This window comes from Neolamprologus multifasciatus, chromosome 19 (assembly GCF_963576455.1).
Source record: "Neolamprologus multifasciatus chromosome 19, fNeoMul1.2, whole genome shotgun sequence".
Taxonomy (NCBI): Eukaryota; Metazoa; Chordata; class Actinopteri; order Cichliformes; family Cichlidae; genus Neolamprologus; species Neolamprologus multifasciatus.
In genome coordinates this window covers 6,168,931-6,194,799 of record NC_140457.1, presented here as the reverse complement: position 1 = coordinate 6,194,799, position 25,869 = coordinate 6,168,931, and the positions used below count along the sequence as shown (strand labels likewise).

The 25,869-nt window shown below is 41.4% G+C and overlaps 1 protein-coding gene and 8 pseudogenes across 2 annotated transcripts in view; all 9 read left to right on the top strand.

The window, feature by feature from the left end:
* The window catches only part of LOC146495828 (b(0,+)-type amino acid transporter 1-like), a 62,608-nt gene that overhangs the window by 22,429 nt on the left and 14,310 nt on the right, over positions 1-25,869 (top strand). Inside the window, exon 1 of one of the 2 annotated variants that reach the window (XM_085142734.1) lies at positions 22,228-23,068. The exons of the other annotated variant lie outside the window; for it this stretch is intronic. Within the exon in view, the coding sequence (XP_084998860.1) occupies positions 22,346-23,068 (723 nt within the window). The 5' untranslated portion in view covers positions 22,228-22,345. Of the gene's footprint in view, positions 1-22,227; positions 23,069-25,869 lie in introns of those variants that run through there. 2 annotated transcript variants of the gene reach the window in all.
* On the top strand, positions 60-2,877 carry LOC146495837 (b(0,+)-type amino acid transporter 1 pseudogene; annotated as a pseudogene).
* On the top strand, positions 5,619-6,703 carry LOC146495836 (b(0,+)-type amino acid transporter 1 pseudogene; annotated as a pseudogene).
* LOC146495835 (b(0,+)-type amino acid transporter 1 pseudogene) lies at positions 7,076-7,828 on the top strand (annotated as a pseudogene).
* LOC146495834 (b(0,+)-type amino acid transporter 1 pseudogene) lies at positions 12,299-13,862 on the top strand (annotated as a pseudogene).
* Positions 14,219-15,364, top strand: LOC146495833 (b(0,+)-type amino acid transporter 1 pseudogene; annotated as a pseudogene).
* On the top strand, positions 16,677-17,333 carry LOC146495832 (b(0,+)-type amino acid transporter 1 pseudogene; annotated as a pseudogene).
* On the top strand, positions 17,700-18,371 carry LOC146495831 (b(0,+)-type amino acid transporter 1 pseudogene; annotated as a pseudogene).
* On the top strand, positions 21,011-22,119 carry LOC146495830 (b(0,+)-type amino acid transporter 1 pseudogene; annotated as a pseudogene).

Genomic DNA, 25,869 nt, shown 5'->3' with positions numbered 1-25,869 from the left:
TGATCTTTCTCAGTCTGCTCTGTAGACGTGTCGTTTTGTGCTCCCTGCTCTCTCTCACCATGGCGGACCAAACCCCAAAAAATGAAGGCCTGCAACTGAAGAGGCAGATTGGATTGATTGGTGGTGTCGCAATAGTTTCTGGAACCATGATTGGTTCCGGTATCTTCATGTCCCCACAGTATGTCCTGGCGTATGTGGGAAGTCCTGGGGCCAGCATGTTAATCTGGGTTTTTTCAGGTGTTGTGTCTTTGCTTGCAGCTCTCTCCTACACTGAGCTTGGGACCATTATTCCTGAATCCGGTGGGGAATTTACTTACATCCTGAGGATCTATGGTTCATTCCCAGCCTTCTTTGCGGCAATCACTTTCATCCTGCTTTTGAAACCTTCCAGCATTGCAGCAATGGCAATGACCATTGCACATTACATCATGGCTCCCTTTTACCCAGGCTGCCCACCTCCTCAGCTGGCTGTGAAATGCTTTGCAGCTTTTAGTATTCTGGTAGTTGCCATGACCAACATCCTGAATGTCCGATATGCTCTGAGAGTGCAGGTGATCTTCTTGGTGGCCAAAGTGTTTTCACTCACTTTCATTGTAATTGGAGGGCTAGTGAAAGTCATACAGAGCAGCACTGTGATCGAGGAAAATTTTAACATTGAGAATGCTTTTCAAGGCACCGAGTATTCTGTGAGCACTCTGGGAAAGGCTTTCCTTCAAGGTCTCTGGTCTTATGATGGCTGGACCACCTTAAACTATGTGACTGAGGAGCTGAACAAACCAGAGGTGAGGATGAAAGGGTCAGAAATGACCTGAAATAGTAGTATTTATTCATGCTAAATTTTTAAATACAGCTTAAAACCTATCAAGAATGATTTGATTCTTTAGTGTAAAAGATGCCTATATGCTGCTATATTTTCTTCCTAAACTCTGAATTTGTATTTCAGATAATTTATTGACTTTGTCCTAACACACGATGTCTATAACACTCTGTAAATCAGTGCAGTTAGCTTGTTAATGTCTGATGCCGTGCAGCCCCACGCACACGGCGGTAGCGGAGATTTGCCGTTAGTTATGGCATTAACGTCATTTCATTTTTTTTATTTATTTTATTTTTTTGTGTCCTGTCTGGTACTGTAGCAATCAGAATTATTGTCTGAAGGCCAAGGAAAATGCCCAACAGATTTACTTTCCCAAGTGGGCCTTTTGCTATACTGGTCCAATTGATTGTCATAGTTTATTTGATCTTTATCAGTTATTTTTATTCTAAGTTATTGCAATCAATAAGACTGGACTCAGGGACGGGAAAGAAAAAGAAGAAAAGTTCAGAAGAAAGTTAACAGAAGGAGAGGGAAAGAAAAAGGAGAAAAGGGAGAGAGAAAAGACAATGAAAATCTGCTTCATCACCTTTTTTTCCCCCTCTTTTCCTGGATCACCTGTTGAGAAAAAAGAAAACAAGCAGAAGAAGACTAGACTAGAGCAATAGAATAAACAACATCATGATGATCTATGGGAATATAACAGTAAATACTAAATGTTAAACATTATTGTGCAGCACGTAAGATCGACAGCGCACAGTGTGCTTTAAGGTAGGAGCCAAAAAGGGTGTAGTTTGTGTGTGAGCACCCGTGTGTACACCTGTGAGCATGAATGCACTTGTTTTTAAAAGGTTCCTACATGTAATGATCTGTTAGAGGGTGTGGGGAGCCACAGCCCCGTCCACCAGGGCATGAAGCAGGTATGGAGGAGATCAAAACTCCAGACATCCGGAGGCCGAGGGCACCCAACCCCCAAAGTGGCCAACTCCTCCTCCTAGCCCGAAGAGTTGGCCACTTTCTGTACTGGGCCCCTCCGGACCGGGGCCCAGTACAGAAGCGCCGCCTGGCCCCACATAGGCAGCCACGAGGAAACCGTCACCTAAGAGCTAACAGAGCCCTTAATAGGCCATGACCGCTACCCCAGGTTGAGCCCTCCAAGGAAGATGCTCCTGGGGAACCCCCCGACGCCCTAAGCCTGTCCCTACCCCCACACCAATCACAACAGCAAAGGTGAGACCAAACTATGACCCCCCCCCGCTAGGTGATGGAGCTGATCAAAGGAGCCCAGAGCAATTGATCTGATGTGGTGGCAGAGGCTGTATCAAGCCTAATGTAATCTAATAGATCATTTCTATATTGGTTAGAATTAAGATTATTTTTATTTTTCCAGTTCATGAGGACTGTTTTCTTGGCTATGCATAGAGCAGTGAAAACCATATGAGCTATATTCTTTTCCGTAGTGACATTATCTAAGCTCCCAACAAACACACTAAAGGGGAAGTTGGAATGTTACATTTCAGACACTTTGATAAGTCTTCACATATCTCGCGCCAAAACTTCTGAACTGGTGGACAGAACCAAAGAGCGTGGATATAATTGTCCGGTGAGTTGGTTTGGCAGTGTGAGCAGTTGTTGGTAGACGTAAAGCCCATCTTGAACATCTGATGACCTGTATAGTGCACTCTATGTAGTATTTTGTATTGAATTAATTGAAGACTGGGATTTATAATTAGATGAAAGGTTTTTAAGCAAATCTGAGACCAGAAGTTTTGGTCTAAGTTAACTGATAAATCCACTTCCCATTTTGCAATAGGAAGTGATATTGATTCATCTGTTTTAGAAAGCATTCTGTAAATTTTGGAAAGTAATTTGGGGGTTTTAAGAGTAAGAAATTGAACCACACTTGGTGGTGTTTGTAGTTCAACTTGACCCGGTTTGAATTTCTTTTTTACTATGGATTTAATTTGTTGATATTCTAAAAAGCTTTTCTTGTTGATCCCATATTGTGTAACTAGTCTGTCAAATGGAATAAATTCTGTTCCTTCTAATATATGTTCTAAGTATTTGATTCCTTTACCACTCCAATCTGGAAAGTTTATCATATTATTGTTATGTCAGGGTTGTTCCAGATAGGTGTACATTTGCATGGGATTAATGAAGACTCCGTCAATTTTAGAAACTCCCACCATGCTGTCAGAGAAGAGCTGATGTTGACGCTTTTGAAGCATTCATGTCGTTGGATGTTTGAGCTGATAAATGGTAGATCTGAAATCTCTAGATTATTGCAAAGTGCTTGTTCTACATCTAGCCAAGGTTCATCTAAGAGGGTATGTTTTAGCCATCCTGAGATAAACTGAAGCCTGTTGGCTAAGAAGTAGTGCTGAAAGTTAGGTAGTTCTAATCCTCCTTTATCCTTGGTCTTTTGTAGTGTTTTTAAGCTTATACGTGGGGGTTTATTTTTCCAAAGGAACTTGGACATGTATGAATCTAGAGATCTGAACCAATCTTGTGGCGGTTTAGTTGGGATGATTGAGAATAAATAATTTATTTTTGGTAAGACCATCATTTTTATAGCGGCAACCCTTCCCATGAGTGATATGGGTAGACATTTCCACCTAGCCCACAGGTGTCGAACTCCAGGCCTCGAGGGCCGGTGTCCTGCAGGTTTTAGATGTGTTGCTGATCCAACACAGCTGATTTAAATGGCTAAATGACCTCCTCAACATGTCTTGAAGTTCTCTAGAGGCCTGCTAATGAACTAATCATTTGATTCAGGTGTGGTGACCCAGGGTGAAATCTAAAACCTGCAGGACACCGGCCCTTGAGGCCTGGAGTTTGACACCCCTGACCTAGCCAGATCACCTTCTACTTTCTTTAAAAGTGGGATATGGTTTAATTTAGTTAGATCTGCAAGCTTGGGAGAAACATTAATACCTAAATATTTTATATTTCCCGATTGCAGTGGTGTAGAAGAAGAATTATAGAAGGAGCAATTAATCAGAAGGACTGTAGATTTTGACCAGTTAATTGAGTAGTCTGATATTCTTGCAAAAGAGTTATCAATTCAATCACCCCAGAGATATTGGTTTGTGAGTTTTGGAGAAAAAGTAACACATCATCCGCATAAAAGCTGATTTTATGTTCCACGTTCTTGCGTTTTATGCCCTTAATTACTGTATTCTGTCTAATTGCTGCTGCTAGTGGTTCAATAAAAATTGCAAACAGTGAAGGGGAGAGTGGGCATCCCTGCCTGGTGCCCCTCAGGAGACAGAATCTTGAGGATTTTTGATCATTTGTTTTGACACAAGCTGTTGGGGAGTTATAAAATATTTTTAACCAGTTAATGAAAGAGGATCCAAAACCAAATTTGTGTAAAGTTGCAAATAGAAGTTTCCAGTTAACTCTGTCAAATGCTTTTTTTGCATCTAAAGAAAATATTGTAGTTTCAAGGTTTTTACTGTATGAGTAGTCTATCAAATTAAGTAATCTGCGTGTATTTGTTGATGAGTGTGCCGGTCCACAGCGATGACAGCGGATTGGGAAGAGGACCCTGCGTCGTTCCAGGATCTCTTTGGGGAACTGGTTGTTCACGCTGAAGTCTGTTCCTTTTAATTCCCTGCCGCGACTTTTCACATGTTCCTTTTGTTTGAAGTGGCCAAATTTGGCCACAATAGGACGTGGTCTCCCGGCCGGCGACCTCACGGCCCCCAAGTGATGCACTCTATTAAAGGCGATGTTCTTTACGGTGTCCTCCGGCAGCTTCAGGTGGATTTTAATGAAGCTTTTCACCGTTGCCTCCACGTCCTCTCCGGCAGATTCTGGAATACCAGAAAACACAAGGTTGTCTCGCATGCTACGGGCTTGTAGATCGATAATGGACTCTTTTATTTTTTTATTTTCTATGTTTAGCTGGGTCACGTTATCGGTGAGAGATTTGACCGACTCCCGTAGTGTGGCATTTTCAGCGGCAAGCGTTTCCACCTGCTGCTGGCTAAACTCCAGGGATTCTCGCAGAGATTTAAATTCCCGGTATAAAATCTCCACCAGGGACAGCCTCGCATCGAAACTAGACAATCGCTTGTCGATTGACTCCAGGATGTCTGCAATGTCTTTGCCGGCAGGCGATGTTGTGCTGGGGGAGTCTGCCAGGCGGCATCTCTTCGATGACGGTGTCTCAATTTTGGCCGGGGAAGATGCGCTCTGAGCCTTCTTCATGACTAAATCTTGGAAACAGCGGTCGATGTAATCTTGGAGAGCGTCTAAACTCTCCCCGTTGTCCTCCAGGGTGTTAGAGATGATAGGACAGATGTTGTTAGTTATATGACAATTGATTAGTATATTTGGTGATACTGAAGCTTAAAGAAACTTTGTTCAATTCTAAACTACAATTCGCTTTAATTATCCGCCAAAATCTCCGGCGTCTGACATCAGTTACAACATGAGTTGCTTACCTTGTCTGTCACTTACCTCCTCCTTACAACTTGAACTATGTGACTGAGGAGCTGAGCAAACCAGAGGTGAGGCTGAAAGGGTCTGAAGTGACTTGAAATAGTAGTATTTATTCATGCTAAATTTTTAAATACAGCTTAAAACCTGTCAAGAATGCTTTGATGCTTTACTGTAAAAGATGCCTATATGCTGCTATATTTTCTTCCTTAACTCTGAATTTATATTTCAGGTAATTTATTGACTTTGTCCTAACACAGGATGTCTATAACACTCTGTAAATCAGTGCAGTTAGCTTGTTAATGTTTGACGCCGTGCAGCCCCACGCACACGGCGGTAACAGAGATTTGCTGCGTTAATGCAGTTATGGCAGAGAAAGAATTGAGGACACCAGAAGACTCCACTTGGCTTGCAGGGACATTTCCAGTAGACTGGAAATATTCAAAATAGTCTCTATTTTGAATTTTTCATTTCTCCAACTGTGTTTTATAGAGCAGAACCTAAAATAAATCACTGTTAACGTGAAACCTAAGAAAAAAACAACTCTGGACAAGCAGACATTCTTAAAATCTGCTTAAAAGTAGCCTCATTTTAATTTCATAGCAGTTTAATTTTGTGCACTCCTCCTATTGGGCAACAGGCAGCGTTTTGTAACTGCACATGTCTGTTCTTGTCCGCTGCTTCAGAGAAGACAAAAGCTTTCTGACCATGGGACATGACACACATGGACTCAATCTGCAGAGGGAAGTGGGGCTCATAGGAGCAGTTTCCTTCATTGGTGGAACCATGATTGGATCTGGGATCTTCATTTCTCCCCAGTACGTCCTTTCCACTATTGGGAGCCCAGGGGCCAGCTTCATTATATGGTTCTGCTGTGGACTGATAGCCATGCTGGGGGGTCTGTGCTATGCTGAACTGGGCACTATCATACCAGAGTCTGGAGCCGAGTACATTTACATACTGCGGACTGCAGGGAAAGTGGTGGCCTTCATGTTTGTCTTCAGCTTCATCATGGTCATGAGGCCGGCTAGTGGCACAGGAATCGCTCTCAGCTTTGCTGAATATGCTGTGGCCCCCTTTTACAGCGGCTGCACTCCTCCACAGCTGGCAGTGAAGTTCGTGGCTGCTGGATCAATCTTGGTGCTGGCTATAATCAACTGTCTGAGTGTTCGCTTGGCCACAGGCATCCAGGTGGTCACCATGGCAGTGAAGGTGGTGGCCCTGGTGGTGATCATCCTGGGAGGCATTGTGATGCTTTTCCAGGGCCGCACTGAGAACTTTGAGGACTCCTTTGAGGGAACCAATGTCGGGGTCAGCTCCATTGGCATTGCTTTCTATCAGGGCTTGTGGTCATATGATGGCTGGAACACTTTAAATTATTTAACTGAGGAGGTGAAACATCCAGAAGTAAGAATTTCAATATTTACTATTAGTAGTTTATAGAAAGTCAAAAGAAAGATGAAGCATGCCAACACTGTGTGACTCCACTCATGACTGTGCATTTTTTATCTTCTTACTGATTTACATGAGTAGGCCAGGACAAACTATAGTAACCTGAGAACTGATATTGGTTTAGGATATAATAATCCAAACCATAACCAACTGGTGACTCATTGGTACAGTGGTTAGCACTTTTTCCACACAGTTAGACAACTGAAGAGTTAATATTTAATTGAAGGCAAAACAAGTACATATTGCACCACATGATTTCTTTTGAAAGCTTTTTCTACGCAGTTTGTAGCGTCTGAATTCTTTGTGATCTTTCTCAGTCTGCTCTGTAGACGTGTCGTTTTGTGCTCCCTGCTCTCTCTCACCATGGCGGACCAAACCCCAAAAAACGAAGGCCTGCAACTGAAGAGGCAGATTGGATTGATTGGTGGTGTCGCAATAGTTTCTGGAACCATGATTGGTTCCGGTATCTTCATGTCCCCACAGTATGTCCTGGTGTATGTGGGAAGTCCTGGGGCCAGCATGTTAATCTGTTTTTTTTCAGGTGTTGTGGCTTTGTTTGCAGCTCTCTCCTACACTGAGATTGGGACCATTATTCCTGAATCTGGTGGGGTATTTACTTACATCCTGAGGATCTATGGTTCATTCCCAGCCTTCTTTGCGGCAATCACTTTCATCCTGCTTGTGAAACCTTCCAGCATTGCAGCAAAAGCAATGACCATTGCACATTACGTCATGGCTCCCTTTTACCCAGGCTGCCCACCTCCTCAGCTGGCTGTGAAATGCTTTGCAGCTTTTAGTATTCTGGTAGTTGCCATTACCAACATCCTGAATGTCCGATATGCTCTGAGAGTGCAGGTGATCTTCTTAGTGGCCAAAGTGTTTTCACTCACTTTCATTGTAATTGGAGGGCTAGTGAAAGTTTTACAGGGCAGCACTGTGATCGAGGAAAATTTTAACATTGAGAATGCTTTTTAAGGAACTCAGTTTTCTTTGAACACTCTGGGAAAGGCTTTCCTTCAAGGTCTCTGGTCTTACGGTGGCTGGAGCACCTTAAACTATGTGACTGAGGAGCTGAACAAACCAGAGGTGAGGCTGAAAGGGTCTGAAGTGACTTGAAATAGTAGTATTTATTCATGCTAAATTTTTAAATACAGCTTAAAACCTGTCAAGAATGATTTGATGCTTTACTGTAAAAGATGCCTATATGCTGCTATATTTTCTTCCTTAACTCTGAATTTGTATTTCAGGTAATTTATTGACTTTGTCCTAACACACGATGTCTATAACACTCTGTAAATCGGTGCAGTTAGCTTGTTAATGTTTGACGCCGTGCAGCCCCACGCACACGGCGGTAACAGAGATTTGCTGTGTTAATGCAGTTATGGCATTAACGTAATTTTAACGAGATTAACGCTGACAGCACTAATAATAATATGACTGTTTAAATAGGAATTTAATATTTTTAAAGACTTGGTAAATTCTTTAAAAATACCTCAACTTATGACAAACTTAATTTATCCTTATCTTAAATGGTTAAAACTTCACTGTGATTTTCCTTATTGTTCATGCCAGTTCATAATAATTCACCCATTTCCACTGACTGCATTTTGCAACTTGGTGCTTGGTGTTCTTTTCTATTATATTAGACTCGAGTCCTATTTAATTAAAAGTAGAGTTCAACTTTGGAGACTTTAAAACCTGTCAAGAATGATTTGATGCTTTACTGTAAAAGATGCCTATATGCTGCTATATTTTCTTCCTAAACTCTGAATTTGTATTTCAGGTAATTTATTGACTTTGTCCTAACACAGGATGTCTATAACACTCTGTAAATCAGTGCAGTTAGCTTGTTAATGTTTTACGCGTGCAGCCCCCCGCATACGGCGGTAACGGAGATTTGCCGTTAGTTATGGCATTAACGTCATTTCATTTTTTTCTTTCTTTCTTTCTTTCTTTATTTATTTTTTGTGTCCTGTCTGGCACTGTAGCAATCAGAGTTATTGTCTGAAGGCCAAGAAAAATGCCCAACAGATTTACTTTCCCAAGTGGGCCTTTTGCTATACTGGTCCAATTGATTGTCATAGTTTATTTGATCTTTATCAGTTATTTTTTATTTTTTAGTTAAGTTATTTTAATCAGTAAGACTTGGAAGTTGGAATGTTACATTTCAGACACTTTGATAAGTCTTCACATATCTCGCGCCAAAACTTCTGAACTGGTGGACAGAACCAAAGAGCGTGGATATAATTGTCCGGTGAGTTGGTTTGGCAGTGTGAGCAGTTGTTGGTAGACGTAAAGCCCATCTTGAACATCTGATGACCTGTATAGTGCACTCTATGTAGTATTTTGTATTGAATTAATTGAAGACTGGGATTTATAATTAGATGAAAGGTTTTTAAGCAAATCTGAGACCAGAAGTTTTGGTCTAAGTTAACTGATAAATCCACTTCCCATTTTGCAATAGGAAGTGATATTGATTCATCTGTTTTAGAAAGCATTCTGTAAATTTTGGAAAGTAATTTGGGGGTTTTAAGAGTAAGAAATTGAACCACACTTGGTGGTGTTTGTAGTTCAACATGACCTGGTTTGAATTTCTTTTTTACTATGGATTTAATTTGTTGATATTCTAAAAAGCTTTTCTTGTTGATCCCATATTGTGTAACTAGTCTGTCAAATGGAATAAATTCTGTTCCTTCTAATATATGTTCTAAGTATTTGATTCCTTTACCACTCCAATCTGGAAAGTTTATCATATTATTGTTATGTCAGGGTTGTTCCAGATAGGTGTACATTTGCATGGGATTAATGAAGACTCCGTCAATTTTAGAAACTCCCACCATGCTGTCAGAGAAGAGCTGATGTTGACGCTTTTGAAGCATTCATGTCGTTGGATGTTTGAGCTGATAAATGGTAGATCTGAAATCTCTAGATTATTGCAAAGTGCTTGTTCTACATCTAGCCAAGGTTCATCTAAGAGGGTATGTTTTAGCCATCCTGAGATAAACTGAAGCCTGTTGGCTAAGAAGTAGTGCTGAAAGTTAGGTAGTTCTAATCCTCCTTTATCCTTGGTCTTTTGTAGTGTTTTTAAGCTTATACGTGGGGGTTTATTTTTCCAAAGGAACTTGGACATGTATGAATCTAGAGATCTGAACCAATCTTGTGGCGGTTTAGTTGGGATGATTGAGAATAAATAATTTATTTTTGGTAAGACCATCATTTTTATAGCGGCAACCCTTCCCATGAGTGATATGGGTAGACATTTCCACCTAGCCCACAGGTGTCGAACTCCAGGCCTCGAGGCCCGGTGTCCTGCAGGTTTTAGATGTGTTGCTGATCCAACACAGCTGATTTAAATGGCTAAATGACCTCCTCAACATGTCTTGAAGTTCTCTAGAGGCCTGCTAATGAACTAATCATTTGATTCAGGTGTGGTGACCCAGGGTGAAATCTAAAACCTGCAGGACACCGGCCCTTGAGGCCTGGAGTTTGACACCCCTGACCTAGCCAGATCACCTTCTACTTTCTTTAAAAGTGGGATATGGTTTAATTTAGTTAGATCTGCAAGCTTGGGAGAAACATTAATACCTAAATATTTTATATTTCCCGATTGCAGTGGTGTAGAAGAAGAATTATAGAAGGAGCAATTAATCAGAAGGACTGTAGATTTTGACCAGTTAATTGAGTAGTCTGATATTCTTGCAAAAGAGTTATCAATTCAATCACCCCAGAGATATTGGTTTGTGAGTTTTGGAGAAAAAGTAACACATCATCCGCATAAAAGCTGATTTTATGTTCCACGTTCTTGCGTTTTATGCCCTTAATTACTGTATTCTGTCTAATTGCTGCTGCTAGTGGTTCAATAAAAATTGCAAACAGTGAAGGGGAGAGTGGGCATCCCTGCCTGGAGCCCCTCAGGAGACAGAATCTTGAGGATTTTTGATCATTTGTTTTGACACAAGCTGTTGGGGAGTTATATAATATTTTTAACCAGTTAATGAAAGAGGATCCAAAACCAAATTTGTGTAAAGTTGCAAATAGAAGTTTCCAGTTAACTCTGTCAAATGCTTTTTCTGCATCTAAAGAAAATATTGTAGTTTCAAGGTTTTTACTGTATGAGTAGTCTATCAAATTAAGTAATCTGCGTGTATTTGTTGATGAGTGTGCCGGTCCACAGCGATGACAGCGGATTGGGAAGAGGACCCTGCGTCATTCCAGGATCTCTTTGGGGAACTGGTTGTTCACGCTGAAGTCCGTTCCTTTTAATTCCCTGCCGCGGCTTTTCACATGTTCCTTTTGTTTGAAGTGGCCAAATTTGGCCACAATAGGACGTGGTCTCCCGGCCGGCGACCTCACGGCCCCCAAGCGATGCACTCTATCCAATGCGATGTTCTTTATGGTGTCCTCCAGCAGCTTCAGGTGGATTTTAATGAAGCTTTTCACCGTTGCCTCCGCGTCCTCTCCGGCAGATTCTGGAATACCAGAAAACACAAGGTTGTCTCGCATGCTACGGGCTTGTAGATCAATAACGGACTCTTTTATTTTTTTATTTTCTATGTTTAGCTGGGTCACGTTATCGGTGAGAGATTTGACCGACTCCCGTAGTGTGGCATTTTCAGCAGCAAGCGTTTCCACCTGCTGCTGGCTAAACTCCAGGGATTCTCGCAGAGATTTAAATTCCCGGTATAAAATCTCCACCAGGGACAGCCTCGCATCGAAACTAGACAATCGCTTGTCGATTGACTCCAGGATGTCTGCAATGTCTTTGCCGGCAGGCGATGTTGTGCTGGGGGAGTCTGCCAGGCGGCATCTCTTCGATGACGGTGTCTCAATTTTGGCCGGGGAAGATGCGCTCTGAGCCTTCTTCATGACTAAATCTTGGAAACAGCGGTCGATGTAATCTTGGAGAGCGTCTAAACTCTCCCCGTTGTCCTCCAGGGTGTTAGAGATGATAGGACAGATGTTGTTAGTTATATGACAATTGATTAGTATATTTGGTGATACTGAAGCTTAAAGAAACTTTGTTCAATTCTAAACTACAATTCGCTTTAATTTTCCGCCAAAATCTCCGGCGTCTGACATCAGTTACAACATGAGTTACTTACCTCCTCCGTCACTTACCTCCTCCGTCACTTACCTCCTCCGTCACTTACCTCCTCCTTACAACTTGAACTTGACTGAGGAGCTGAACAAACCAGAGGTGAGGCTGAAAGGGTCTGAAGTGACCTGAAATAGTAGCATTTATTCATGCTAAATTTTTAAATACAGCTTAAAACCTGTCAAGAATGATTTGATGCTTTACTGTAAAAGATGCCTATATGCTGCTATATTTTCTTCCTTAACTCTGAATTTGTATTTCAGGTAATTTATTGACTTTGTCCTAACACACGATGTCTATAAAACTCTGTAAATCAGTGCAGTTAGCTTGTTAATGTTTGACGCTGTGCAGCCCCACACACACGGCGGTAACAGAGATTTGCTGCGTTAATGCAGTTATGGCATTAACGTAATTTTAACGAGATTAACGCTGACAGCGAAGAATATGACTGTTTAAATAGGAATTTAATATTTTTAAAGACTTGTTAAATTCTTTAAAAATACCTCAACTTATGACAAACTTAATTTATCCTTATCTTAAATGGTTAAAACTTCACTGTGATTTTCCTTATTGTTCATGCCAGTTCATAATAATTCACCCATTTCCACTGACTGCATTTTGCAACTTGGTGCTTGGTGTTCTTTTCTATTATATTAGACTCGAGTACTATTTAATTAAAAGTAGAATTCAACTTTGGAGAGCATTTTTAACTAAATGGTTTAGCAAAATATTAAAGAAAGTAAATATTCAACTTAGTTTTATGTTATTCTGTTGGACTGCTTAAACTGGTACAAGGGAGAACCAGGTCAAGTCATGTCCTTCCTCTGCTAACATTGTTATGCAGATACTCTGTTCATTTCTTCACACAGATGAGGCCCTGTCTAATCTTTTACTGAAAGTACAGTTTTGTTTTTTTTAATTTTCATGTAGGCCACGTAGATCCAGACACAAGTAAACATAATATGAACAAACACCAGAGAAAGAATTGAGGACACCAGAAGAATCCACTTGGCTTGGAGGGACATTTCCAGTAGACTGGAAATATTCAAAATAGTCTCTATTTTGAATTTTTCATTTCTCCAACTGTGTTTTATAGAGCAGAACCTAAAATAAATCACTGTTAACGTGAAACCTAAGAAAAAAACAACTCTGGACAAGCAGACATTCTTAAAATCTGCTTAAAAGTAGCCTCATTTTAATTTCATAGCAGTTTAATTTTGTGCACTCCTCCTATTGGGCAACAGGCAGTGTTTTGTAACTGCACATGTCTGTTTTTCTCTGCTGCTTCAGAGAAGACAAAAGCTTTCTGACCATGGGACATGACACACATGGACTCAATCTGCAGAGGGAAGTGGGGATCATAGGAGCAGTTTCCTTCATTGGTGGAACCATGATTGGATCTGGGATCTTCATTTCTCCCCAGTACGTCCTTTCCACTATTGGGAGCCCAGGGGCCAGCTTCATTATATGGTCCTGCTGTGGACTGATAGCCATGCTGGGGGGTCTGTGCTATGCTGAGCTGGGCACTATCATACCAGAGTCTGGAGCCGAGTACATTTACATACTGCGGACTGCAGGGAAAGTGGTGGCCTTCATGTTCGTCTTCAGCTCCATCATGGTCATGAGGCCGGCTAGTTGCACAGGAGTCGCTCTCAGCTTTGCTGAATATGCTGTGGCCCCCTTTTACAGCGGCTGCACTCCTCCACAGCTGGCAGTGAAGTTCGTGGCTGCCGGATCAATCTTGGTGCTGGCTATAATCAACTGTCTGAGCATCCGCTTGGCCACAGGCATCCAGGTGGTCACCCTGGCAGTGAAGGTGGTGGCCCTGGTGGTGATCATCCTGGGAGGCATTGTGATGCTTTTCCAGGGTCGCACTGAGAACTTTGAGGACTCCTTTGAGGGAACCAATGCAGGGGTCAGCTCCATTGGCATTGCTTTCTATCAGGGCTTGTGGTCGTATGATGGCTGGAACACTTTAAATTATTTAACTGAGGAGGTGAAACATCCAGAAGTAATATTTTCAATATTTACTATTAGTAGTTTATAGAAAGTCAAAATAAAGGTGAAGCATGCCAACACTGTGCGACTCCACTCATGATTGTGCATTTTTTATCTTCTTACTGATTTACATGAGTAGGCCAGGACAAACTGTAGTAACCTGAGAACTGATATTGGTTTAGGATATAATAATCCAAACCAACTGGTGGCTCATTGGTGCAGTGGTTAGCACTTTTTCCACAGTTAGACAACTGAAGAGTTAATATTTAATTGAAGGCAAAGCAAGTACATATTGCACCACGTGATTTCTTTTGAAAGCTTTTTCTACGCAGTTTGTAGCGTCTGAATTCTTTGTGATCTTTCTCAGTCTGCTCTGTAGACGTGTCGTTTTGTGCTCCCTGCTCTCTCTCACCATGGCGGACCAAACCCCAAAAAATGAAGGCCTGCAACTGAAGAGGCAGATTGGATTGATTGGTGGTGTCGCAATAGTTTCTGGAACCATGATTGGTTCCGGTATCTTCATGTCCCCACAGTATGTCCTGGCGTATGTGGGAAGTCCTGGGGCCAGCATGTTAATCTGGTTTTTTTCAGGTGTTGTGGCTTTGCTTGCAGCTCTCTCCTACACTGAGCTTGGGACCATTATTCCTGAATCCGGTGGGGAATTTACTTACATCCTGAGGATCTATGGTTCATTCCCAGCCTTCTTTGCAGCATTCGCTTTCATCCTGCTTATAAAACCTTTCGGCATTACAGCAAAAGCAATGGGCATTGCACAGTATGCCATGGCTCCCTTTTACCCAGGCTGCCCACCTCCTCAGCTGGCTGTGAAATGCTTTGCAGCTTTTAGTATTCTGGTAGTTGCCATTACCAACATCCTGAATGTCCGATATGCTCTGAGAGTGCAGGTGATCTTCTTGGTGGCCGAAGTGTTTTCACTCACTTTCATTGTAATTGGAGGGCTAGTGAAAGTTTTACAGGGCAGCACTGTGATGGAGGAAAATTTTAATGTTGAGAATGCTTTTCAAGGCACCGAGTATTCTGTGGGCACTCTGGGAATGGCTTTCTATCAAGGCCTCTGGTCTTATGATGGCTGGTACAACTTGAACTATGTGACTGAGGAGCTGAACGAACCAGAGGTGAGGCTGAAAGGGTCAGAAATGACCTGAAATAGTAGCATTTATTCATGCTAAATTTTTAAATACAGCTTAAAACCTGTCAAGAATGATTTGATGCTTTAGTGCAAAACATGCATATATGCTGCTATATTTTTTTCCTTAACTCTGAATTTGTATCTCAGGTAATTTATTGACTTTGTCCTAACACAGGATGTCTATAACACTCTGTAAATCAGTGATCAAAGTGTCTGAGGTGTTGTGTGGGGATAATAAATGTACGCGAGAGTACAGTATGTTTGCATTGCTATCATTTCGGTCCTGACTCCAATGAGGTGTGACTCCTAGATCTCAAAGACTGTATATAAGATAAGAGATAAGATAAAACTTTATTAATCCCTCGGGTGGGTTCCTCTGGGAAATTCGGGTTGTTGTTTTTTTGTTTGTTTTTTCAAGATAAGATATAAAGATGTTTGGTGAATATAATATATGAGGATCAAGTATCAGAATATATTTTGACAACAAGAAGCATTTTGACCAACATTTTTCTGTATCTCCAGCTTTTCCAGAACATATACTTTGTTTTTAGTTGCAGTTCCTTAAAGCATTTTATATAATAATATTACTGTTTAAATAGGAATTTAATATTTTTAAAGAATTTCTCAACTTATGACAAACTTAATTTATCCTTATCTTAAATGATTGAAACTTCAGTGTGATCGTCCCTTTTTGTTCACGCCAGTTCATAATAATTAACCCATTTCCACTGACTGCTTTTTGCAGCTTGGTGCTTGGTGTTCTTTTCTATTATATCATACTGGAGTCCAATTTAATTAAAAGAAGAGTATGGGTAGAACTTTGTGCCATCAGAAACTGAACCTGAATTTTAACTTAAATAAATGCTTTTTAAAACTGAATTTGAATCAGTCTAATTTGAAATTCAATGTACAGTTTTGAAAATTATCGTCACTAAATTGAAATTGAATTTTATATTTTGAAAATGAATTCATTTACTTTGAAACTGTATTTTATCCTTTAAAAGTGTAGCTCTCAAATAATTTCAGTTTCACTTCTATCATTCAGATTCAGTTCCAAAATTCATTTTTTTGGGACTTACATCCATACAACTAAATGGTTTAGCAAAGTATTAAAGAAAGTAAATATTCAACTTAGTTTTATGTTATTCTGTTGGACTGCTTAAACTGGTACAAAGGAGAACCAGGTCAAGTCATGTCCTTCCTCTGATAACCTTGTTACGCAGATACTCTGTTCATTTCTGTGGTTGTTGGTCATTTGCACCTAAAACCTAAAACTTTTTTCATTTGATGAGTAACACTATAAAAGAGTTAATATCAAACTTAACTCTAGTTATGAGTTAAATTTTACTCTATATGGTAGTAGAAATTTTACTCCATGAGAGTTTAGTTTTAACTCCTATAAAGAGTTGAAAAATCATCTCCCGGAAAAGAGTTACTCTAACTCTGCACTAGAGTTCATTCAATGGTCACGCATGTACACTCAAATGTAGTTAATCTGAACTCCCAGAGAGTTTATTCCAAAAACCAGAATTTGCTGTGTAGCTTTATAATTAAGTGTGCTCCGCCTCTTATGTAACAGACAACGCTTTACAGCTTCAAGTGTTCTTGTCCGCTGCTTCTAAGAAGACAAAAACTTTCTGAACATGGGAGATGATACACATGGACTCAATCTGTAGAGGGAAGTGGGGCTCATAGGAGCAGTTTCCTTCATTGGTGGAACCATGATTGGATCTGGGATCTTCATTTCTCCCCAGTACGTCCTTTCCACTATTAGGAGCCCAGGGGCCAGCTTCATTATATGGTCCTGCTGTGGACTGTTAGCCATGCTGGGGGGTCTGTGCTATGCTGAACTGGGCACTATCATACCAGAGTCTGGAGCTGAGTACATTTACATACTGCGGACTGCAGGGAAAGTGGTGGCCTTCATGTTCGTCTTCAGCTCCATCATGGTCATGAGGCCGGCTAGTGGCACAGGAATCGCTCTCAGCTTTGCCGAATATGCTGTGGCCCCCTTTTACAGCGGCTGCACTCCTCCACAGCTGGCAGTGAAGTTCGTGGCTGCCGGATCAATCTTGGTGCTGGCTATAATCAACTGTCTGAGTGTTCGCTTGGCCACAGGCATCCAGGTGGTCACCATGGCAGTGAAGGTGGTGGCCCTGGTGGTGATCATCCTGGGAGGCATTGTGATGCTTTTCCAGGGCCGCACTGAGAACTTTGAGGACTCCTTTGAGGGAACCAATGTCGGGGTCAGCTCCATTGGCATTGCTTTCTATCAGGGCTTGTGGTCGTATGATGGCTGGAACACTTTAAATTATTTAACTGAGGAGGTGAAACATCCAGAAGTAAGATTTTCAATATTTACTATTAGTAGTTTATAGAAAGTCAAAAGAAAGATGAAGCATGCCAACACTGTGCGACTCCACTCATGATTGTGCATTTTTTATCTTCTTACTGATTTACATGAGTAGGCCAGGACAAACTGTAGTAACCTGAGAACTGATATTGGTTTAGGATATAATAATCCAAACCAACTGGTGGCTCATTGGTGCAGTGGTTAGCACTTTTTCCACACAGTTAGAAAACTGAAGAGTTAATATTTAATTGAAGGCAAAACAAGTACATATTGCACCATGTGATTTCTTTTGAAAGCTTTTTCTACGCAGTTTGTAGCGTCTGAATTCTTTGTGATCTTTCTCAGTCTGCTCTGTAGACGTGTCGTTTTGTGCTCCCTGCTCTCTCTCACCATGGCGGACCAAACCCCAAAAAATGAAGGCCTGCAACTGAAGAGGCAGATTGGATTGATTGGTGGTGTCGCAATAGTTTCTGGAACCATGATTGGTTCCGGTATCTTCATGTCCCCACAGTATGTCCTGGCGTATGTGGGAAGTCCTGGGGCCAGCATGTTAATCTGGTTTTTTTCAGGTGTTGTGGCTTTGCTTGCAGCTCTCTCCTTCACTGAGCTTGGGACCATTATTCCTGAATCCGGTGGGGTATTTACTTACATCCTGAGGATCTATGGTTCATTCCCAGCCTTCTTTGCAGCAATCACTTTCATCCTGCTTTTGAAACCTTCCAGCATTGCAGCAAAAGCAATGACCATTGCACATTACATCATGGCTCCCTTTTACCCAGGCTGCCCACCTCCTCAGCTGGCTGTGAAATGCTTTGCAGCTTTTAGTATTCTGGTAGTTGCCATTACCAACATCCTGAATGTCCGATATGCTCTGAGAGTGCAGGTGATCTTCTTGGTGGCCAAAGTGTTTTCACTCACTTTGATTGTAATTGGAGGGCTAGTGAAAGTTTTACAGGGCAGCACTGTGATCGAGGAAAATTTTAACATTGAGAATGCTTTTCAAGGAACTCAGTTTTCTTTGAACACTCTGGGAAAGGCTTTCCTTCAAGGTCTCTGGTCTTGAAGGAAAGCCTTTCAAGACCAGAAAGGCCTTGAAAGGCCTTTCTGGTCTTGAAAGGCCAGAAACTATAAACTTAACTATAAACTTAAACCATAGTTTAAGGTGCTAGAGCACCTTAAACTATGTGACTGAGGAGCTGAACGAACCAGAGGTGAGGCTGAAAGGGTCAGAAATGACCTGAAATAGTAGTATTTATTCATGCTAAATTTTTAAATACAGCTTAAAACCTGTCAAGAATGATTTGATGCTTTACTGTAAAAGATGCCTATATGCTGCTATATTTTCTTCCTAAACTCTGAATTTGTATTTCAGGTAATTTATTGACTTTGTCCTAACACACGATGTCTATAACACTCTGTAAATCAGTGCAGTTAGCTTGTTAATGTTTGACGCCGTGCAGCCCCACGCACACGGCGGTAACAGAGATTTGCTGTGTTAATGCAGTTATGGCATTAACGTAATTTTAACGAGATTAACGCTGACAGCACTAATAATAATATGACTGTTTAAATAGGAATTTAATATTTTTAAAGACTTGGCAAATTCTTTAAAAATACCTCAACTTATGACAAACTTAATTTATCCTTATCTTAAATGGTTAAAACTTCACTGTGATTTTCCTTATTGTTCATGCCAGTTCATAATAATTCACCCATTTCCACTGACTGCATTTTGCAACTTGGTGCTTGGTGTTCTTTTCTATTATATTAGACTCGAGTCCCATTTAATCAAAAGTAGAGTTCAACTTTGGAGAGCACTTTTAACTAAATGGTTTAGCAAAGTATTAAAGAAAGTAAATATTCAACTTAGTTTTATGTTATTCTGTTGGACTGCTTAAACTGGTACAAGGGAGAACCAGGTCAAGTCATGTCCTTCCTCTGCTAACATTGTTATGCACAGTGGCGGTCCTAGCCTGTTAGGCGCCCTGGGCGAACACCCCCTCTTGCCCCCCCCCCCCCCCGGCGGCCCCCCCCCCCCCCCCCCGGCATCCTCCCCCCACACACACACACACATGAAGAGGGAGAGAGTATGCATAGTATGCAAACGGCTACTAAACACACATCATACTTCGTCATACAATGAGAACAGGACAAATCAACAATTGACACTGGCTAATTAATATTATATTACTGTATATATATTGTTTGGAGTTTAGTCTGTTGCTGTTACTATTTTTACCATTTCTTCTTGGAGGAACTGCAACCCACATAATTTCTTTAGGGATTAAGAAAGTATTCTGATTCTTAATGTTTTAGGATACATGACCTGCCATTATCCAGTGACACATCTGCTTACCTGTGTCTTTGGCTCGTTCCTCCTTGTAGGAGCCATAATTAAATGTATTGAATTTTAAGGATCACTGGGTTTTTATTTGTTTGGTTGCTATGGTGATGTGTAACGGGAGTCACGTGGGTGCTAGCGGTGACTTTAAGAGGGCGTTGTCAGTCTGTCATTCACTGGTTTGATTTTGACAGAGAGGAGGGCTGGGTAGCATAGTTTTTGTTGACCGCAGCACAACGAGTTTCCCCTTGTTGCATTAGAGCCTGTGATGTTTTAAGAGTTTGAATCGCGAGCCGATCACATTGCTCTGTAAACTTTTCAAGCACTTTAATAAACAAGCAAGCAATTCCACCTCTGGCATTACTGCGTAAAGTTGACAGCGCGTCAGGCAAATAGGCAGGCTCCATCCCCGGCCTCTAGCGACTGTGGAAGTCGCTACACTCCTCTTCTTTTCTCTTTTTTTAAACTTTAAAAACGGGTTGTGTGTGAGACTTTAAATAAACAAAATATAAAATATACCTTTTAAATTGTTATTGATCCCTTTACCCCGAGTCCTAAAGTGTATATTTATTTTTTTTACTCTTAAATATTTATTGTTTGTTTTCTTGCACTGCTGTAACTGGAGCCTCGTCGTCTCGTCTCTCTATATACTGGACTGTATGTAGCGGAGATGACAATAAAGTTTACTTTGACTTCAGCAGCAAGCAGGCGCACCGAGGGCTCTTACGCTCACTTTTCGTGTATAGAATTTTGAAAAAATATCGGTGCCAATTATAAGTCTGTATCATGATGTCTGGTGTTTTCGTGTTTGTTGTTTGTTTTTATTTTTGTTTTATTTTGACAGTTGGTAATTTTTGCTGCTCCAGCCAGCCAGAGAATCCCCCGTCGCCCCGCCCTCTCCTCCCTGTGCCGCAAGCAGCAGGCGCACCTCGCAAACGGAGGGCGCCCTTACTCCCATGGGCGATAGAAAATCGATCGGTGCCTATGCCATTCCCAATATGGGCTCACATGATGTCGGGGCAGCATGAGTACAAGCAATTTTTTTTTTTTACCGATGCCCGTGATGCCGCCCCCCACCACGATGCCGCCCCGGGCAACTGCCCGTGTCGCCCGTATCTAAAACCGCTACTGGTTATGCAGATACTCTGTTCATTTCTTCACACAGATGAGGCCCTGTCTAACCTTTTACTGAAAGTACAGTTTTCTTTTGTTTTATTTTCATGTAGGTCACGTAGATCCAGACACAAGTAAACATAATATGAACAAACACCAGAGAAAGAATTGAGGACACCAGAAGAATCCACTTGGCTTGCAGGGACATTTCCAGTAGACTGGAAAGTCACTGGAAATGTCATTTCATTTCTCCAACTGTGTTTTATAGAGCAGAACCTAAAATAAATCACTGTTAACGTGAAACCTAAGAAAAAAACAACTCTGGACAAGCAGACATTCTTAAAATCTGCTTAAAAGTAGCCTCATTTTAATTTCATAGCAGTTTAATTTTGTGCACTCCTCCTATTGGGCAACAGGCAGCGTTTTGTAACTGCACATGTCTGTTCTTGTCCGCTGCTTCAGAGAAGACAAAAGCTTTCTGACCATGGGACATGACACACATGGACTCAATCTGCAGAGGGAAGTGGGGATCATAGGAGCAGTTTCCTTCATTGGTGGAACCATGATTGGATCTGGGATCTTCATTTCTCCCCAGTACGTCCTTTCCACTATTGGGAGCCCAGGGGCCAGCTTCATTATATGGTCCTGCTGTGGACTGATAGCCATGCTGGGGGGTCTGTGCTATGCTGAACTGGGCACTATCATACCAGAGTCTGGAGCTGAGTACATTTACATACTGCGGACTGCAGGGAAAGTGGTGGCCTTCATGTTCGTCTTCAGCTCCATCATGGTCATGAGGCCGGCTAGTGGCACAGGAGTCGCTCTCAGCTTGGCTGAATATGCTGTGGCCCCCTTTTACAGCGGCTGCACTCCTCCACAGCTGGCAGTGAAGTTCGTGGCTGCCAGATCAATCTTGGTGCTGGCTATAATCAACTGTCTGAGTGTTCGCTTGGCCACAGGCATCCAGGTGGTCACCATGGCAGTGAAGGTGGTGGCCCTGGTGGTGATCATCCTGGGAGGCATTGTGATGCTTTTCCAGGGCCGCACTGAGAACTTTGAGGACTCCTTTGAGGGAACCAATGTCGGGGTCAGCTCCATTGGCATTGCTTTCTATCAGGGCTTGTGGTCGTATGATGGCTGGAACACTTTAAATTGTTTAACTGAGGAGGTGAAACATCCAGAAGTAATATTTTCAATATTTACTATTAGTAGTTTATAGAAAGTCAAAAGAAAGATGAAGCATGCCAACACTGTGCGACTCCACTCATGATTGTGCATTTTTTATCTTCTTACTGATTTACATGAGTAGGCCAGGACAAACTGTAGTAACCTGAGAACTGATATTGGTTTAGGATATAATAATCCAAACCAACTGGTGGCTCATTGGTGCAGTGGTTAGCACTTTTTCCACAGTTAGAAAACTGAAGAGTTAATATTTAATTGAAGGCAAAACAAGTACATATTACACCACGTGATTTCTTTTGAAAGCTTTTTCTACGCAGTTTATAGCATCTGAATTCTTTGTGATCTTTCTCAGTCTGCTCTGTAGACGTGTCGTTTTGTGCTCCCTACTCTCTCTCAACATGGCGGACAAAACCCCAAAAAATGAAGGCCTGCAACTGAAGAGGCAGATTGGATTGATTGGTGGTGTCGCAATAGTTTCTGGAACCATGATTGGTTCCGGTATCTTCATGTCCCCACAGTATGTCCTGGCGTATGTGGGAAGTCCTGGGGCCAGCATGTTAATCTGGTTTTTTTCAGGTGTTGTGGCTTTGTTTGCAGCTCTCTCCTACACTGAGCTTGGGACCATTATTCCTGAATCCGGTGGGGTATTTACTTACATCTTGAGGATCTATGGTTCATTCCCAGCCTTCTTTGCGGCAATCACTTTCATCCTGCTTGTAAACCCTTTCGGCATTACAGCAATGGCAATGGGCATTGCACATTACGTCATGGCTCCCTTTTACCCAGGCTGCCCTCCTCCTCAGCTGGCTGTGAAATGCTTTGCAGCTTTTAGTATTCTGGTAGTTGCCATGACCAACATCCTGAATGTCCGATATGCTCTGAGAGTGCAGGTGATCTTCTTAGTGGCCAAAGTGTTTTCACTCACTTTCATTGTAATTGGAGGGCTAGTGAAAGTCATACAGAGCAGCACTGTGATCGAGGAAAATTTTAATGTTGAGAATGCTTTTCAAGGCACCGAGTATTCTGTGGGCACTCTGGGAATGGCTTTCTACCAAGGCCTCTTTTCTTACGGTGGCTGGAACACCTTAAACTATGTGACTGAGGAGCTGAACAAACCAGAGGTGAGGCTGAAAGGGTTTGAAGTGACCTGAAATAGTAGCATTTATTCATGCTAAATTTTTAAATACAGCTTAAAACAAGAATGATTTGATGCTTTACTGTAAAAGATGCCCATATGCTGCTATATTTTCTTCCTAAACTCTGAATTTGTATTTCAGGTAATTTATTGACTTTGTCCTAACACAGGATGTCTATAACACTCTGTAAATCAGTGCAGTTAGCTTGTTAATGTTTTACGCGTGCAGCCCCCCGCACACGGCGGTAACGGAGATTTGCCGTTAGTTATGGCATTAACGTCATTTCATTTTTTTCTTTCTTTCTTTCTTTCTTTCTTTATTTTTTGTGTCCTGTCTGGCACTGTAGCAATCAGAGTTATTGTCTGAAGGCCAAGAAAAATGCCCAACAGATTTACTTTCCCAAGTGGGCCTTTTGCTATACTGGTCCAATTGATTGTCATAGTTTATTTGATCTTTATCAGTTATTTTTTATTTTTTAGTTAAGTTATTTTAATCAATAAGACTTGGAAGTTGGAATGTTACATTTCAGACACTTTGATAAGTCTTCACATATCTCGCGCCAAAACTTCTGAACTGGTGGACAGAACCAAAGAGCGTGGATATAATTGTCCGGTGAGTTGGTTTGGCAGTGTGAGCAGTTGTTGGTAGACGTAAAGCCCATCTTGAACATCTGATGACCTGTATAGTGCACTCTATGTAGTATTTTGTATTGAATTAATTGAAGACTGGGATTTATAATTAGATGAAAGGTTTTTAAGCAAATCTGAGACCAGAAGTTTTGGTCTAAGTTAACTGATAAATCCGCTTCCCATTTTGCAATAGGAAGTGATATTGATTCATCTGTTTTAGAAAGCATTCTGTAAATTTTGGAAAGTAATTTGGGGGTTTTAAGAGTAAGAAATTGAACCACACTTGGTGGTGTTTGTAGTTCAACTTGACCCGGTTTGCATTTCTTTTTTACTATGGATTTAATTTGTTGATATTCTAAAAAGCTTTTCTTGTTGATCCCATATTGTGTAACTAGTCTGTCAAATGGAATAAATTCTGTTCCTTCTAATATATGTTCTAAGTATTTGATTCCTTTACCATTCCAATCTGGAAAGTTTATCATATTATTGTTATGTCAGGGTTGTTCCAGATAGGTGTACATTTGCATGGGATTAATGAAGACTCCGTCAATTTTAGAAACTCCCACCATGCTGTCAGAGAAGAGCTGATGTTGACGCTTTTGAAGCATTCATGTCGTTGGATGTTTGAGCTGATAAATGGTAGATCTGAAATCTCTAGATTATTGCAAAGTGCTTGTTCTACATCTAGCCAAGGTTCATCTAAGAGGGTATGTTTTAGCCATCCTGAGATAAACTGAAGCCTGTTGGCTAAGAAGTAGTGCTGAAAGTTAGGTAGTTCTAATCCTCCTTTATCCTTGGTCTTTTGTAGTGTTTTTAAGCTTATACGTGGGGGTTTATTTTTCCAAAGGAACTTGGACATGTATGAATCTAGAGATCTGAACCAATCTTGTGGCGGTTTAGTTGGGATGATTGAGGATAAATAATTTATTTTTGGTAAGACCATCATTTTTATAGCGGCAACCCTTCCCATGAGTGATATGGGTAGACATTTCCACCTAGCCCACAGGTGTCGAACTCCAGGCCTCGAGGGCCGGTGTCCTGCAGGTTTTAGATGTGTTGCTGATCCAACACAGCTGATTTAAATGGCTAAATGACCTCCCCAACATGTCTTGAAGTTCTCTAGAGGCCTGCTAATGAACTAATCATTTGATTCAGGTGTGGTGACCCAGGGTGAAATCTAAAACCTGCAGGACACCGGCCCTTGAGGCCTGGAGTTTGACACCCCTGACCTAGCCAGATCACCTTCTACTTTCTTTAAAAGTGGGATATGGTTTAATTTAGTTAGATCTGCAAGCTTGGGAGAAACATTAATACCTAAATATTTTATATTTCCCGATTGCAGTGGTGTAGAAGAAGAATTATAGAAGGAGCAATTAATCAGAAGGACTGTAGATTTTGACCAGTTAATTGAGTAGTCTGATATTCTTGCAAAAGAGTTATCAATTCAATCACCCCAGAGATATTGGTTTGTGAGTTTTGGAGAAAAAGTAACACATCATCCGCATAAAAGCTGATTTTATGTTCCACGTTCTTGCGTTTTATGCCCTTAATTACTGTATTCTGTCTAATTGCTGCTGCTAGTGGTTCAATAAAAATTGCAAACAGTGAAGGGGAGAGTGGGCATCCCTGCCTGGTGCCCCTCAGGAGACAGAATCTTGAGGATTTTTGATCATTTGTTTTGACACAAGCTGTTGGGGAGTTATATAATATTTTTAACCAGTTAATGAAAGAGGATCCAAAACCAAATTTGTGTAAAGTTGCAAATAGAAGTTTCCAGTTAACTCTGTCAAATGCTTTTTTTGCATCTAAAGAAAATATTGTAGTTTCAAGGTTTTTACTGTATGAGTAGTCTATCAAATTAAGTAATCTGCGTGTATTTGTTGATGAGTGTGCCGGTCCACAGCGATGACAGCGGATTGGGAAGAGGACCCTGCGTCGTTCCAGGATCTCTTTGGGGAACTGGTTGTTCACGCTGAAGTCCGTTCCTTTTAATTCCCTGCCGCGGCTTTTCACATGTTCCTTTTGTTTGAAGTGGCCAAATTTGGCCACAATAGGACGTGGTCTCCCGGCCGGCGACCTCACGGCCCCCAAGCGATGCACTTTATCCAATGCGATGTTCTTTACGGTGTCCTCCAGCAGCTTCAGGTGGATTTTAAT